The sequence below is a fragment of the Taudactylus pleione genome, unplaced genomic scaffold, assembly GCF_031769625.1.
Source record: "Taudactylus pleione unplaced genomic scaffold, aTauple2 ptg000425l, whole genome shotgun sequence".
Taxonomy (NCBI): domain Eukaryota; kingdom Metazoa; phylum Chordata; class Amphibia; order Anura; family Myobatrachidae; genus Taudactylus; species Taudactylus pleione.
In genome coordinates this window covers 3,817,656-3,834,407 of record NW_028284827.1, presented here as the reverse complement: position 1 = coordinate 3,834,407, position 16,752 = coordinate 3,817,656, and the positions used below count along the sequence as shown (strand labels likewise).

Here is a 16,752-nt window from a genome sequence, read left to right as displayed (position 1 = left end):
TGAAAATGAAAAATGAAAAATAAAATACCGTCATATGACTTAGGGGTCTATTTACTAAGCGGTGTTAGGAGACAGAGTGAAAAGTGATAAGAAAGTGATAAGGTGCCAGCCAATCAGCTCCTAACTGTCATCTCACAGGCTGTGTTTGAAAAATGACAGTTGGGAGCTGATTGGCTGGCACCTTATCACTTTCTTATCACTTTTCACTCTGGCTCCTAACACTGCTTAGTAAATAGACACCTGAGCATTTAAAGAGTGTGAAGACTTCGGGACAAATTTTTCAAACAATGGTTTTATATAATGTATCTTCTAGTGTAACATCATTTATTATAAATGACACATAATTAGATGATTAACGGTGGCCTCCAAAGCCCAATTTCTGAGAAAAATTGGTTTAGCAGACGTAACATTGGATCCAATACATTGTTGGGAAGAAAATTAGGGGGAGATGTATCAAAGCTTGGAGAAAGATAAAGTGGAAAGAGACGGACTGTGCTTCTGGACTGCCTGCTGACCAGGTGAGTGGCGTACACCCCCTGCACTGCCTAGCGCATCAGGGCAGACGGCCAGGGCCAGATTAACAATGGGGCGGATGGAGCTACAGCTCCAGGCCTCCACATAAAAATAGGCCCATTGTCATGACAACATGATGTTGACTGGCCATCTGCTCTCCACACGGTCAGCCATAAATCATAAGTAGTAAAATTGTATTTCTATTTAACTCACAAAATGAAGGATTTTTTTTCTTTTACATATTTAGGGAGACTTTGGGGCTGAGAGTATAGGGGGTACACGCCCACATGGCACTGGGCACACCCGCACAGCACTGGTCATACCCCCTTTGCTTCTCATAATAGGCCCTTTGGTCATTTTCAGCTCCAGGCCCATGTGGCCCTCAATCCGGCCCTGCAGACGGCCACTAGTCCTGTCAGCTACTTTTTCTATCTTACCATACACACTGCTGGAATATTATCACACTGCAGAATATCATAACTATTATGAGAGGGACAATGGACTGTTTTGATTTTTCACCTCTAGAAATATTATTACGCAAATGCAATATTTAATGCAAAAGACCAGCAATAATTGCAACTAGCATGCAATATATGATTGAATATTCAATAACGAGTAAGGTCCAGATTATTTGTTCTGCTGTGTTTATTGAGTTTACTTATGTGGTACACATGACTAGCAATACTTATTGTTGGTGTCGCACCACGTAATCATTAGGTTCACCATATACATAATTATATGAAGTATTGGATATTTACAACCTTCCCTATTTCTGAGTATATATAACCTAAAGTGCATGCAGGCATAAGCATATAGGCCCCCATTTACTAACGAGTTTTATCACCAAAATGAGTGATAAATGTCACTGTGTATGATAAATGGTGATCCAGCCAATCAGCTCCCAACTGTCACTTTTCTAACAGGTGACAGTTGGGAGCTGATTGGCTGGATCACCATTTATCATACACAGTGACATTTATCACTCATTTTGGTGATAAAACTCGTTAGTAAATGAGGCCCATAGTTCTTTGTCCTATAACAACAATTGTGAATTATCACATCATGAGATATATATGCATCTACTGTAATTAACCATTTGATGTAACATGCCTAGACTGTGATTAATTGGCGATACAATACTTTGTGGCTTTCAGCACTTAATTTTTGTCAACTTTCCTAGTATCATTTCGCCTGGCTTCTACAACCCAGATGGGATAAATATATATTGTTTGTTTGTATGTTTGTTTATTGGCTTTTAGTTGCTCACCTTTCTTAAGTATATTTGCAAAATAAAAGTAAATTTTTATAAGGCGGTACAGGCCAATCTCTATACCCACTGTGTGCCCCCACAAAGAGTCCTTCTTTTTCTCTATTTTTGGTTTATATGCTGTAAACAGACTCTGGGGAGCACCATGGACTAACCAATTAATAGGTCTGTTAGACTGAGGTCTTATGATCAGTTTTGGGAACATTGTTGGTACATGTGTAAGTTTTATGGGCTCTATTTAGTACAATCCGCATATTGAATGCGCATGTGCAGATGGACTCCCGAGTGCGGCGCTGATCGCAAAGGACAGCTCTTATCGGAAGAGCTGTCCTTTGTGGTACTGATGTTAGTGCATATGCTTTCAGTAGGGATGCGATGTCTGGCAGGATGTACCGTACAATGGGCCTAATTCAGACCCGCTCGCAAGCGCTGAGCGCTCGCAAGCGGGTCGATGCTGCCCAAGTGCACATGCGCACGACGGAAGCGGCTCCGTCGTGCGCATGCGCGAGACCCGATTAACGACGGCTAAGCCGTCGTTATTGGTCTCGCACCAAAGGGGGCGTGCTGTCGATGGTGATTGACAGCACGCCCCCTTTGGTGGGCGTGCCGGGGGCGTGGCTGCCCAGATGGAGGCGTTCCCATGGGAACGCCTACCGTCTGGGGCCGGCCCCACTGACATCACTAGTGATGTCAGTGGGAGTGCTTTTGGCTCTGATAGAGCCAAAAGCACTCCAGGCCTTGCGGCAGCGAGACCCTACTGCATACTTACCTACTTTGCTGGGCAGCTTTCCGGGAGCAGCAGGAGGGGACCTGCTGCTCTCCTCTTCGGGGGCGGGGCCAGACGATAGACGGCATGACGATATGACGCGATTTGCCTAATTTAGCCCCGCCCCTTCCCGGCGGACCCGATAATTTCAGGTAAAATCTCCACCTCCTGCCCACTTCACTAGGAAGTGGGCGGGATGCGGGAGATATGCCTACTCTTCCGGGATCGCGGGGGGTTACCCGAAAAATCGGGAGCCTCCCGCGATTCCCGGGAGAGTAGGCATGTATGCCCTACTGCAAGGGTCTCGTCGCAAGCCCGATGGTCGCCATGGTCTTGACAATCGCGACCATCATTTTGGCCGCTCGCTATAGCTGTGGGTGGTCACCCACAGCTATGCGATCGGCCAGGAGGCCGCTTCAAACAGTAAGAGGGACGGGCCTGATTCAGAGCGAGCGCTCTGTCAGAGCGTCCGGCTCTGAATCAGGGCCAATGTTAGTACATCCCGCCCTTAAAGTGGCAATAATTTACAAGGCAGAAACAGGTTGGTTTTGACTTTAAAATAATTGCTGTTTTGATACTACAGACTTAGGGGTATATTTGCAAAAGTGCTGGTTTATAGAAGTGTGGGGGGGGGGCAGGGCACCATAAATTCTAGTTACGGCTCTGCCTGTGGGTACTCTGGGCCAGATTCAGAGCCGGACGCTCTGACCAGAGCGCTCGCTCTGAATCAGGGCCCTCCTACATGAAAATGGAGCGGCCTCTTGGACGCTTGCATCGCTGTGGGTGACCACCCACAGCTATAGCGAGCGTCCATGATGATGGTCGCGATGGTCAAGACCATCGCGACTATCGGGCTTGCGACGGAGACCCTGCGGTAGGGTCTCGCTGCCGCAAGCCCTGGAGTGATTTTGGCTCTATTAGAGCCAAAATCACTCCCACTGACATCACTAGTGATGTCAGTGGGGCCGGCTTCAGACGGTAGGCGTTCCCATGGGAACGCCTCCATCTGGCAGGCACGCCCCCGGCACGCCCACCAAAGGGGGCGTGCTGTCAGTCACCATCGACAGCACGCCCCCTTTGGTGCGAGACCCGGAGCGACAGCTTGGCTGTCGCAGTCCGGGTCTCGCGCATGCGCACGACGGAGCTCCCTCCGTCGTGCGCATGCGCAGTAGGTCACCATCGACCCACTTGCGAGCGTCCTGCGCTCGCGAGCGGGTCTGAATCAGGCCCACTGAGTGGTGCTGGCTACAGTTTAGAATTGTGTTAGATTTGCACAACTGTTTTCTATATAGTAGAGAGTTATACCGTACACTGGGTGATAACTGAAGTGATAATGAGCAGCATTTATAATATGTGATACAAGTGTTTATACATTTATTTAATGTCACCTGTAATATAACAATGCAATCCAAATTATAATATGCAATAAAAAGGACTGTAAGGTTTGCTAATGCAATTTTCACTTTATTTGGGCCTATTAACGTCACCAGCTTTAAAAATGAATTCAATTAATTACTGCAATTAAAAAAGCAATTTGAACATTTTAAGAGCTACATAACTTTCCCATCTGTGTTATTTAGTTTTGCTACCGAGTGAAGACTTTTACTTTCAAAACGTGAACTAAAGGCCCAAATCTATTAAAATATTTGAATTATTATTTTTTTTTAATTTCTTTTCCAGGCTAAGTTTTGATGAAGGGAGGTCGTGGAGCAAGTATTCCTTTACATCCAACCCTCTCGTGGTGGACGGCGTTTTAGGAGAGCCGGGGGAAGAGACGCTGATTATGACGTAAGGTTTAATAAAACGTTTGCTGGTAAAGTTCCTGCCACTAGATAATGGCCATTGGGTATTGGTGCTATGACTGTTCTAGTAACAGGTGTCAGGGTAACAGGGGAAACTGATTACTTACAGTGCTGTGCTACAATTTCATCTTAACCTATGTAACACTATTTTAGTGATTTTACCAGCAAGTTCTATCTTATCAGTATTATATAAAGTTATTTTAGTAATGATAAAAGGTGCTGATACTTACCTTCAATAATCTGCTGAAGGTTCTGCGTCCAGGTTAATACGAGGGTGGTTCAATAAATAAGGTAACAAGCCCTATCATCGCGTAAATTTATTCAACTAGTGCAAATACTTATAATCAATAGTATGGCCTTGGTAAAGATTATTTCTCCCCCATACTTGTCTAAGCATTTGTTCCAACGGTACACCAAGGCGTCTCTCCTGGCATAGAAGAAACCAGCGCCCGATGCAAGGACATGACAGTTGGCTGAACTTCACCACCGGTTGCGAATCTCCTTCCACCCAGGTTCCTCTATGGTCCAAAGAGATGGAAATCACTCGGTGCCTGGTCAGGGCTGTAGGGAGGATGGTCCAGTACCTCCCAATGGTAACGCCGTAACAACTCATGCCTGCGGTTGGCTGAGTGTGGTCTGGTGTTATTGTGCAGCAATGCGACGCCTGTTTGCAGAAGCCCAGATTATTTTTGATGAAGTGCCCTCTGCATCCGGCTCTTTGTGTCACAATAGCGGACAGCATTCACGGTATCTCCCTTGGTGAGGAAACGTCCTTGTGGTCGCAAAACACGGTCACCATGACTTTCTTTGCTGACGGAGCTGTTTTGCCTTTCTTTGTGGGGTACGATGCATGTTACCATGTCATGGATACTTGCTTTGTCTCCGGTGTCACATGATGCGCCCACGTTTCATCGCCTGTAACAATACGGTGCAGAAACTGCGCTCCCTCCTCATGGTACCGCGTCATGTGCACGAGAGACAATCCCAGCCTACGGGTGCTGTTAAATTCTGTGAGTTGCTTCCAGGGGCATTTTTAAAGAGGAGGGGGTCGGTGTGCAGCCTCAGTTTGGGCCCCCTACTTTCTGGCAGAGCAGTAGATTCTGGCTTAATGCCAGATTCTAAGCATGCGTGAGTCTTCGGGAAAATGGCCGCCGCTATTTTACCTGTGATTTTTGCTGCTCTCCAGCGCCAGTCCGGCACTCTGGAGACCATGGAGAGGTAAGTATAGCACTATATGGGTGCAGGGTGTGCGATGTGGGTCCCATGGGCCTGTACCCGGCACTCATTATAAATACGCCCCTGCTTGCTTTGGTACCCAGCGTGATCACTTTTCCCTGTACCCCAGATGCTCCTGAACGATGTTGTGCACAGGTCTCACTGAGGTGCTCAGTACATCAGCAATATCACTAATTGGAATGTGTCTCTCCTGCTGTATCAGACCTCCAATGCGGCACAAATTGTCACATGCGGTGGATGTTCCTGGCCGGCCGGATCGCTGCTCGTCTTGAATGTCTGTCCTGCCGTTATCAAAGGCGGCGCACCAAACCCAAACCTGTGTCCGTGACATGGCGTTATCACCATACACCTGCACGAGTTGGCGATGAGTTTCAGCTGCTGATGGGCCCTTTAGACACAAAAATCTGATCACACTACTCACCTCAATGTGTGACCATGTTTCTGCCATCCCCGCCATCTTACACCTGATGTGGTGACAGTATGACTGATATGAGGCGCAGTCTAATGGCCATGAGGGTAAGCAGTGCTCTACCTGCTCTGGCCTGGCGGGATTTAGTGTGAAATAGAGAACATTACACACATGCAAGGTTTGGTTACCTTACATATTGATCCACCCTCGTACTGTATATATTTCGGAGCGCTTATAGTGTATTAAATAAATCACAATGATACGTCATAAATTTGAGCCAAATGGACCCGTAATTTGTAACAAGCATAAAAAGGCTAATCTCAAACCCAATGGTCCTTTCATAGAAGCTCTGATACAGCTGTGGGTCAATTATAAAAAGGCTTCCATAGCATAAAACCAGACCATACACATTTTATTTAAAAACACAATAAACTGTGCTGACATGGATTAGAATCTCAAATATAGGGCCTGATTCAGATGCGCTCGCAAGCGGCTCGATGTTTCCTCACTACGCATGCGCCACGTCCGGCGTGCGCATGCGTGATCCCCGCCGAGCGACTGAAGTTCAGTCGCTGTGGGGCTCGCTACAACACGGGGCGGCTGTCGATGGTGAGTGACAGCTCGCCCCGTTTTGTAGGCGGGTAGGGGGGGGGTGGCTGAACAAACGCAGGCGCAGAGCAGGGAGTCCACTCGGCCTTGCGGTTGCCGAGAACCTACCACAGGGTCTTGTCGCAAGGCCGATGGTCGCAATACTCGTGACGGTCTCCAGGTCGCTCGCACAAGTTGTGGGAGGTCTCCCACAGCTTTGCGAGTGGCAGGAGAAAAAAAAACGCCCGCAGAGCCTGCGAGCTGCCTGTGGCAGCGGGTGGGTCTGAATCAGGGCCATAGTGTTCAGGAAAGTTGCAGACGTAGCTCACTGCACCTCTGCCCCTGGACCGCTGTGTGTCTCTGTAGCAGTGACTCCAAACTCGCCCAAACACGTGGGAGACCACCTGACGTGTCTCGACCAATAGTCGGAATAGACACCTAGGTGTTTGTTGAAGTTTGGATCATAGATCGCAGCACCACCTAGAGGTATATTAGGAGTATACAGTCAGCACAATGAATTTTACAGTATAGTGTGAATGGCCTCTAAATATTAATATATAGGACATAATAGTTTTTGTTTTAACATTTCAGATATGCTGAACAACACTTGATCATATCACACCGTTTAATATAATACCACAATATATTTTCTGCTTATAATATAATCAGTTGTGGTTTTCAGGTGGGTCATGCAGGGTTATCAACGGGGTAAGACACGTGGGTTTTTGACTGTGTGACCAGTAACATATAAACTGTAATTTTAGGGAATTTGCCGAGGCGTAACTAGGGTTTTTGCCACACAAGGCAAATTGAAAAACAGTGCCCCCCCAAAAAAATGTTAGTATAAATATAGGATAGAAATGATTGTTCACGGCAGACCGAGGGCAGGGCGTGGTGCTGAGGAGCAAGTAGGGCTTCCCTGCACACACACGAAGGCATGCGCGCTCCCAAAAAGGGGCGTGGTTGACTAGGGAGGGGCGTGTCTTTGTGACACATCCCCAATTCATCACTCCTGGGGGCGTGCCCAGCACTTAATATATAAATATATAGTAAAGTTTACTTAGGTTATATTATGAGTTTACATATGTTTGGTTAGTGTACCCCATGATCCACATAATATACATTGAAAAAGCCAGATGTTAAATTATATGTACTGTAATATAATGCCCCAATTCACATTATGCCATACAGTGCCCAAAATTCACATGCCACACAATAGTGCCCCCAATTCACATTATGCCACACAGTAGTAGTGCCCTTATACACTGCCATACAGTAGTGCCCTTATACACAGCCACACTGTGGTGCCCTTATACACAGCTACACAGTAGTGACACTGCCTACCTTACAGAATGCAGCCGCTGATGTGACCGTAAGGGCTGGTACTGCAGGCACAGGCCGGAAAGCTCCTCTCGTGCCTAAAAGCAAGGATCCCGGGGCAGTGGCATAACTAGGGTACTGTATTTGGAGCCCAAGGCAAGTTAAAAATCGGAGCCCCCCTCTCAAGTATGCGTGTGCGATGAAAAAGTGGACGTGATTAAATAAATATGGTTTTAATGGACTGCGCTTAGTATGTAATAATGTAGAAAGCAGCTCAATTATAAACGAAGAATGATTGTAACATATAGAATGAGCGCTGTTAAAAACGGAATGGACGCACAAAAAATCAAACAAACATGAACACCTGTCACCAACACACAATACACACCACTGAACATATGAATGATGTTTAAGCTCTTTTGGGGATATTAAAAAGCAGATCGTGATTAAATGCCAAAATGAGCGTGGCCATTGAAAATGGGGACGTGTCAACATGACACACCACCGTTTCTCGTCACTCTGGGAACATTCCTTTCCATTCCATATGCACCTTAATGCCCCTAGTAGTAGTGCCCCTCTTGAAATACCCACTGCAGTAGTACCCCTTATGCAATGCCCTCTGTTGTAGTGCACATTATCCAGTGCCCCCAGTAGTAGTGCCCCTTATGCAGTGCCCCCAGTAGTAGTGCCCGCAGTAGCAGTGCCACCAGTAGTAGTGCCCCTTATGCAATGCCCTCTGTTGTAGTGCATATTATTCAGTGCATCTTATACAGTGCCCCAGTAGTGCCAATTATAGAGTGCCCTTTATGCAGTGCCCTCTTATAGGGTGCTCCAGTAGTGTCCCTTATGCAGTGCCCCCAGTAGTGACCCTTATACAGTGGCACAGTAGTGTCCCTTATGCAGTGCCCCTTATACAGTGCCCTCGGCCAGTAGTGCCCCTTACATATATAGCACAAAGACACACACAAAACAAATTACCAGAATCCCCGCTCCTGTGCCCACCGCCGTATGCTCCTCCGTCCTCCTGCTCGGCACTATGGGAGAGACGCCATGACCCACTGCGGGAGCCGGAAGGCGGAGCTCACTCCCTGGGTGCAGCAGCCAATGACAGTCTGACTGACTCTCATTGGCTGCTAAAACAAACACCCCTCCGCTGTGTAGTACAATCACTGTCAGTGAGCGGCGGTGTGTTTGTTTTACTGTGTAGTGCGGACCTAGTTACGCAACTGGCCGGGGGGTGAAATGCAGGGAGTGGTCCACTAGCCAAGAGCAGCAGCAGCCATCTGTAATACAGGTTGCTGTATCGTATGGCCTCCAGCCCTCCCGCCGCTCCCGCCCAACCATGACGTGGCCTCCTTCCCTGCAGCTGCATGCCTACACTTCTATTGGCCAGGCGGTGCCTACATCCCCGCCTCCTCAAAGACCTTATTAATCCAGGGAGTCGGGGACAGACATGGCACAGTAAAAACAATGGCGGTGGGTGCGGACAGCCTGCCGGCCACTGCCAAGTACACTAACCCTGGCCGGCTGGGGGACCAGCTGAACTGCCACAGCGCCCAGGACACATGCTCCGCCCTAGATACGCCCCTGGGTATTTTGACGTGTCTCAGACCTTTACCCCAGGGTCAGTTTAAGCTTTGTAGGGGCCACTGGGCAAATATCTTGTGGAAGCCCCTACCTATAAAATTGTCAATATGATATTAAAATGTATAATATGTAAATACTCCCAGCAACACAAATGTGTAAACACACTGTAATGCCCCCGGTGCACATAGAAACCCCACTTCTAGTACGCCACAGTCAGAGGAGGTCTTCAGCCGGTGTGTGGGCCCCCTGCTCTCTGGCAGCGCAGTGCACTATGGATTTGCGCCAGAATCTACTGCGCAAGTGCAGGTCTCCGGGAACAAGGCGCCCACACTTTATACCCGGAAAATCCATCCAACTCTGCTAAAAAAAAAAGTCCCAATAAAAAATAAGTTGGATAAATAAATTGCTTTTCTAGTTGTTGAAGCGTGCCATTCACAGGACATAATGGTAGCGTAGTTCTTTGTGTTATCTTTTATAAGTACTTTATTGTTGCTGTAATGACAGCGCCTCTCCTGTTCTAGCGACATATTATTCTGTCACTCGGGTGCTCATATTATATTGTGGCCTATTTACAATAAGTGCGTCAGGCGTCATCTGGTGCCAGAACATCTCATCTCAGTACCTGGAACATTTTAGCATGGTTTAGCTGTCACTGCCTGTATGATGTGTGACTGCCTCTGTTTATTAGGAGTTATTTTGTTTGCTGCAGGGTCTTTGGGCATTTCGGTCACCGGTCTGAGTGGCAGCTGGTAAAGGTGGACTACAAGTCAATTTTTGACAGGCGTTGTAACCCCGAAGACTACCTCCCCTGGCAGCTGCACAGTCAGGTATGAAGCCTATTATTATTATTTTAATAATTCTAAGTGCTGTAGTTCATAATGTGCCCATATGGTAACTACTCGCAAGACGCTATGAGCTTGATTCACTACCGTACACAAAACTGCGAATACGCACGTAATCGGACGATTGTTGCCTTCTGCGCATGTGCGTGTGCGAACCAGCCACTGTGATCGGGACTGCGATCGCAGTGGCTACACAGACCCATCGCAGAGTGATTGACAGGAAGTGACCATTTGTGGGTGGTGACGGGGGTCTCAGCAAATCGCAAGCGCCCCAGTGCGTTCAAATGCCGTTACAGTGGCGTGCATAAATAATCCACTGTGATGCCATACGCAGCCTGAGTACTCATAGCGTGCGCTGAGGTTAGCAATTCCTCAGTAAGGTCAGAGCCTGTGCAAGTGTGCGTCAGGCTGCTATGGTACTTCATGTTACAGATGATCTTGCAGTCTTGCGTGTAAGGTAAAGTGGGCGTCCATATGTAGTGCTGCGGCAGCATCGTGATCGCAATGGATTAGCATTCGCAGTTGTGATCCCTAGTGAATTAGGCCCATTATACACAGGTACACCACCAGGCTGATGTGCTACCTGAAGATGAGCAGGAGACTCAGGACCTGCATATTCACAATGTGACAAACACACACTCACGTCATGTGATGGCAGAGGGGTGAGAAGAAGGGAGGGGGATGATGTTACAGTGTGCAGAGCAAATAGATCTCAGAAAGACATTCCAAAGCATCTCTGCTCACTATGTCATGTGCCATGTGACTGTGGTTGTCATGGTAATCCAGTACTACACACAGAATTTCTGTCTGCTTTTTGTCAATTGCATGTACTTGTAGTAAATTTGACACTTCATTCACAAAAGAGATCCTGGGCATTTTACCTTTTCACGTGCACAGTTACCTATCACCGTGGCTGTCACACACACAGTTACCTATCACCGTGGCTGTCACGTACACAGTTACCTATCACCATGGCTGTCACGTACACAGTTACCTAAGGGGGCGTGCTGTCGATGATGAGTGACAGCACGCCCCTTTGGGGGCCACGCCGGGGGCGTGGCTACCAGACGGAGGCGTTCCCATGGGAACGCCTACCGTCTAGGTCCGGCCCCACTGACATCACTAGTGATGTTAGTGGGAGTGATTTTGGCTCTGATAGAGCCAAAATCACTCCAGGGCTTGCGGTCACCGAGACCCTACCGCAGGGTCTCGTCGCAAGCCCGATGGTCGCGATGGTCTTAACCATCGCGACCATCATCATGGACGCTCGCATAAGCTGTGGGTGATAACCCACAGCTATGCGAGCGTCCAGGAGGACGCTCCAAAAAAAAACAAAAAACGCCCTGATTCAGAGCGGGCGCTCATTCAGAGCGTCCGGCTCTGAATCAGGCCCACAGTTACCTATCACCGTGGCTGTCACGTACACAGTTATCTATTACCATGGCTGTCACACACACAGTTACCTATCACCGTGGCTGTCTCACACACAGTTATCTATCACCATGGCTGTCACACACACAGTTATCTATCACCAAGGCTGTCACACACACAGTTATCTATCACCGTGGCTGTCACGTACACAGTTACCTATTACCGTGGCTGACACGTACACAGTTACCTATCATCGTAGCTGTCACACACACAGTTATCTATCACCGTGGCTGTCACACACACAGTTACCTATCACCGTGGCTATCACGTACACAGTTATCTATTACCATGGCTGTCACGTACACAGTTACCTATCACCGTGGCAGTCACGTACACAGTTACCTATTACCGTGGCTGTCACGCACACATGTACCTATCACCGTGGCTGTCACACATACAGTTACCTATCACCGTGGCTGTCATGTACACAGTTACCTACCACCGTGGCTGTCACGTACACAGTTACCTATCACCGTGGCTGTCATGTACACAGTTACCTATCACCATAGCTGTCATACACACAGTTATCTATCACCATGGCTGTCACACACACAGTTATCTATTACCGTGGCTGTCACGTACACAGTTATCTATCACCGTGGCTGTCACACACACAGTTATCTATTACCGTGGTTGTCACGTGCACAGTTACCTATCACCGTTGCTGTCATGTACACAGTTACCTATCACCGTGGCTGTCACACACACAATTACCTATCACCGTGGCTGTCACATACACAGTTATCTATCACCGTGGCTGTCACATACACAGTTACCTATCACCGTGGCTGTCACGTACACAGTTACCTATCACTGTGGCTGTCACGTACACAGTTACCTATCACCGTGGCTGTCACGTAACAGTTACCTATCACCGTGGCTGTCACATACAGTTATCTATCACGTGGCTGTCACGTACACAGTTACCTATCACAGTGGCTGTCATGTACACAGTTACCTATCACTGTGGCTGTCACACACACAGTTACCTATCACCGTGGCTGTCACATACACAGTTATCTATCACCGTGGCTGTCATGTACACAGTTACCTATCACCGTGGCTGTCACGTACATAGTTACCTATCACCGTGGCTGTCACGTACACAGTTACCTATCACCATGGCTGTCACATACACAGTTACCTATCACCGTGACTGTCACATACACAGTTATCTATCACCGTGGCTGTCACATACAGATACCTATCACCGTGGCTATCACGTACACAGTTATCTATCACCATGGCTGTCACACACACAGTTACCTATCACCGTGACTGTCACTTACATAGTTACCTATCACCGTGGCTGTCAAACAAACAGTTACCTATCACCGTGGCTGTCACGTACACAGTTACCTATTACCATGGCTGTCACACACACAGTTATCTATCACCGTGACTGTCACGTACACAGTTACCCATCACCGTGGCTGTCACGTACACAGTTTTCATAGAGGGAGGGGCCCTAGATTGCACACCTTAAGCACAATGTGAGGTGCTACCTGCTGAGACTTGTAGTGCTGCAAGCAGAAAAAGAGACAGATGCAAGTGCACACTCTAACCATGCTGAACCTAATAATACTGCTAAATTGCATCCAAAAGGTTCTTAGCATAATAATTGCCATAATTATGGGCATGCCCACCGCGTACAGGTGACCTCTACAAGGCACGTCCCTAACACTCCAATGGAACAAATACAGGGCACGGGACCCCCCAGGCAAACACAGCAGAACCGCCCCACGGCATCACACTAGTGTGAGGGTTAAAGAACAATAAAGAAGAAAGTCTATGTGTTAGGTCCTACATAAGTAGGAGGTTAAAATAAAATGTGTATAAAGTGCTACATATATAAAAAACAAACTAAAGAAATGAAAAAGTGTATCATCGTAGCTGTCACGCACACAGTTACCTATCATCGTAGCTGTCACGCACACAGTTACCTATCATCGTAGCTGTCTCGCACACAGTTACCTATCATCGTAGCTGTCATGCACACAGTTACCTATCATTGTAGCTGTCACGTACACAGTTACCTATCATTGTAGCTGTCATGTACACAGTTACCTATCACCGTGGCTGACACGTACACAGTTATCCGTCACCGTGGCTGTCACGTACACAGTTACCTATCACCGTGGCTGACACGTACACAGTTATCTATCACCGTGGCTGTCACGTACACAGTTACCTATCATCGTAGCTGTCACGCACACAGTTACCTATCATTGTAGCTGTCACGTACAGTTACCTATCATTGTAGCTGTCACACACAGTTACCTATCATCGTAGCTGTCACGCACACAGTTACCTATCATTGTAGCTGTCACGTACACAGTTACCTATCATTGTAGCTGTCACGCACACAGTTACCTATCATTGTAGCTGTCACGTACACAGTTATCTGTCACCGTGGCTGTCACGTACACAGTTACCTATCAGCGTGGCTGTCACGTACACAGTTACCTATCACCGTGGCTGACACGTACACAGTTATCTATCACCGTGGCTGTCACGTACACAGTTATCTATCACCATGGCTGTCACTTACACAGTTATCTATCACCATGGCTGTCACACACACAGTTACCTATCATCGTAGCTGTCTCACACACACAGTTACCTATCATTGTAGCTGTCACACACACAGTTACCTATCATTGTAGCTGTCTCACACACAGTTACCTATCATTGTAGCTGTCTCACACACAGTTACCTATCATCGTAGTTGTCACACACACAGTTACTTATCATCGTAGCTGTGCCACACACACAGTTACCTATCATTGTAGCTGTCTCACACACAGTTACCTATCATTGTAGCTGTCACACACACAGTTATCTATCACTGTAGCTGTCACACACACAGTTACCTATCATTGTAGCTGTCACGTACACAGTTACCTATCACTGTGACAGTCACACACACAGTTATCTATCACCGTGGCTGTCACACACACAGTTAACTATCATTGTAGCTGTCTCACACACAGTTACCTATAATTTTGGCTGTCACACACACAGTTACCTATCATCGTAGCTGTCTCACACACAATTACCTATTATTGTAGCTGTCTCACACACAGTTACCTATCATTGTAGCTGTCTCAAACACAGTTACCTATCATTGTAGCTGTCTCACACACAGTTACCTATCATTGTAGCTGTCTCACACACAGTTACCTATCAATGTAGCTGTCTCACACACAGTTACCTATCACCGTGGCTGTCACTTACACAGTTACCTGTCTCACACACACAGTTACCTATCATTGTAGCTGTCTCACACACAGTTACCTATCATTGTAGCTGTCTCACACACAGTTACCTATTACCGTGGCTGTCAAACACACAGTTACCTATCACCGTGGCTGTCACTTACACAGTTACCTATCATTGTATCTGTCTCACACACACAGTTACCTATCATTGTAGCTGTCTCACACACAGTTACCTATCATTGTAGCAGTCTCACACACAGTTACCTATCATCATAGCTGTCACACACACAGTTACCTATCATCGTAGCTGTCACACACACAGTTACCTATCATCGTAGCTGTCACACACACAGTTACCTATCACCGTGGCTGTCACACACACAGTGACCTATCACCGTGGCTGTCACACACAGTTACCCATCACCGTGGCTGTCACACACACAGTTACCTATCATCGTAGCTGTCACATACACAGTTACCTATCATTGTATCTGTCTCACACACACAGTTACCTATCATTGTAGCTGTCACACACACAGTTACCTATCATTGTAGCTGTCACATACACAGTTACCTATCATCGTAGCTGTCACATACACAGTTACCTATCATTGTAGCTGTCTCACACACAGTTACCTATCACCGTGGCTGTCACACACAGTTACCTATCACCGTGGCTGTCACACACAGTTACCTATCACCGTGGCTGTCACACACACAGTTACCTATCACCGTAGCTGTCACACACAGTTACCTATCACCGTGGCTGTCACACACAGTTACCTATCACCGTGGCTTTCACACACACAGTTACCTATCATCGTAGCTGTCACACACACAGTTACCTATCATTGTAGCTGTCACACACACAGTTACCTATCACCGTGGCTGTCACACACACAGTTACCTATCACCGTGGCTGTCACACACAGTTACCCATCACCGTGGCTGTCACACACACACTTACCTATCATTGTTGCTGTCTCACACACACAGTTACCTATCATTGTAGCTGTCACACACACAGTTACCTATCATTGTAGCTGTCACACACACAGTTACCTATCACCGTGGCTGTCACACACACAGTTACCTATCATTGTAGCTGTCACATACACAGTTACCTATCATCGTAGCTGTCACATACACAGTTACCTATCATTGTAGCTGTCTCACACACAGTTACCTATCACCGTGGCTGTCACACACAGTTACCTATCACCGTGGCTGTCACATACAGTTACCTATCACCGTGGCTGTCACACACAGTTACCTATCACCGTGGCTGTCACACACAGTTACCTATCACCGTGGCTGTCACACACACAGTTACCTATCATCGTAGCTGTCTCACACACAGTTACCTATCACTGTAGCTGTCACACACACAGTTACCTATCATTGTATCTGTCTCACACACAGTTACCTATCACCGTGTCTGTCACACACACAGTTACCTATCATTGTAGCTGTCACATACACAGTTACCTATCATTGTAGCTGTCACATACACAGTTACCTATCATTGTAGCTGTCTCACACACAGTTACCTATCACCGTGGCTGTCACAGACAGTTACCTATCACCGTGGCTGTCACACACAGTTACCTATCACCGTGGCTGTCACACACACAGTTACCTATCACCGTGGCTGTCACACACAGTTACCTATCACCGTGGCTGTCACACACAGTTACCTATCACCGTGGCTGTCACACACACAGTTACCTATCACCGTGGCTGTCACACACAGTTACCTATCACCGTGGC

General features: G+C 47.3%; 1 protein-coding gene across 1 annotated transcript in view; it reads left to right on the top strand.

Moving 5' to 3' along the window:
- LOC148506110 (VPS10 domain-containing receptor SorCS1-like) overlaps positions 1-16,752 on the top strand; it is a 255,144-nt gene that overhangs the window by 90,538 nt on the left and 147,854 nt on the right. Inside the window, exons 6-7 of the mRNA XM_088447259.1 lie at positions 4,227-4,334; positions 10,198-10,315. Coding sequence (XP_088303385.1) covers positions 4,227-4,334; positions 10,198-10,315 — 226 coding nt within the window. The remainder of the gene's footprint in view (positions 1-4,226; positions 4,335-10,197; positions 10,316-16,752) is intronic.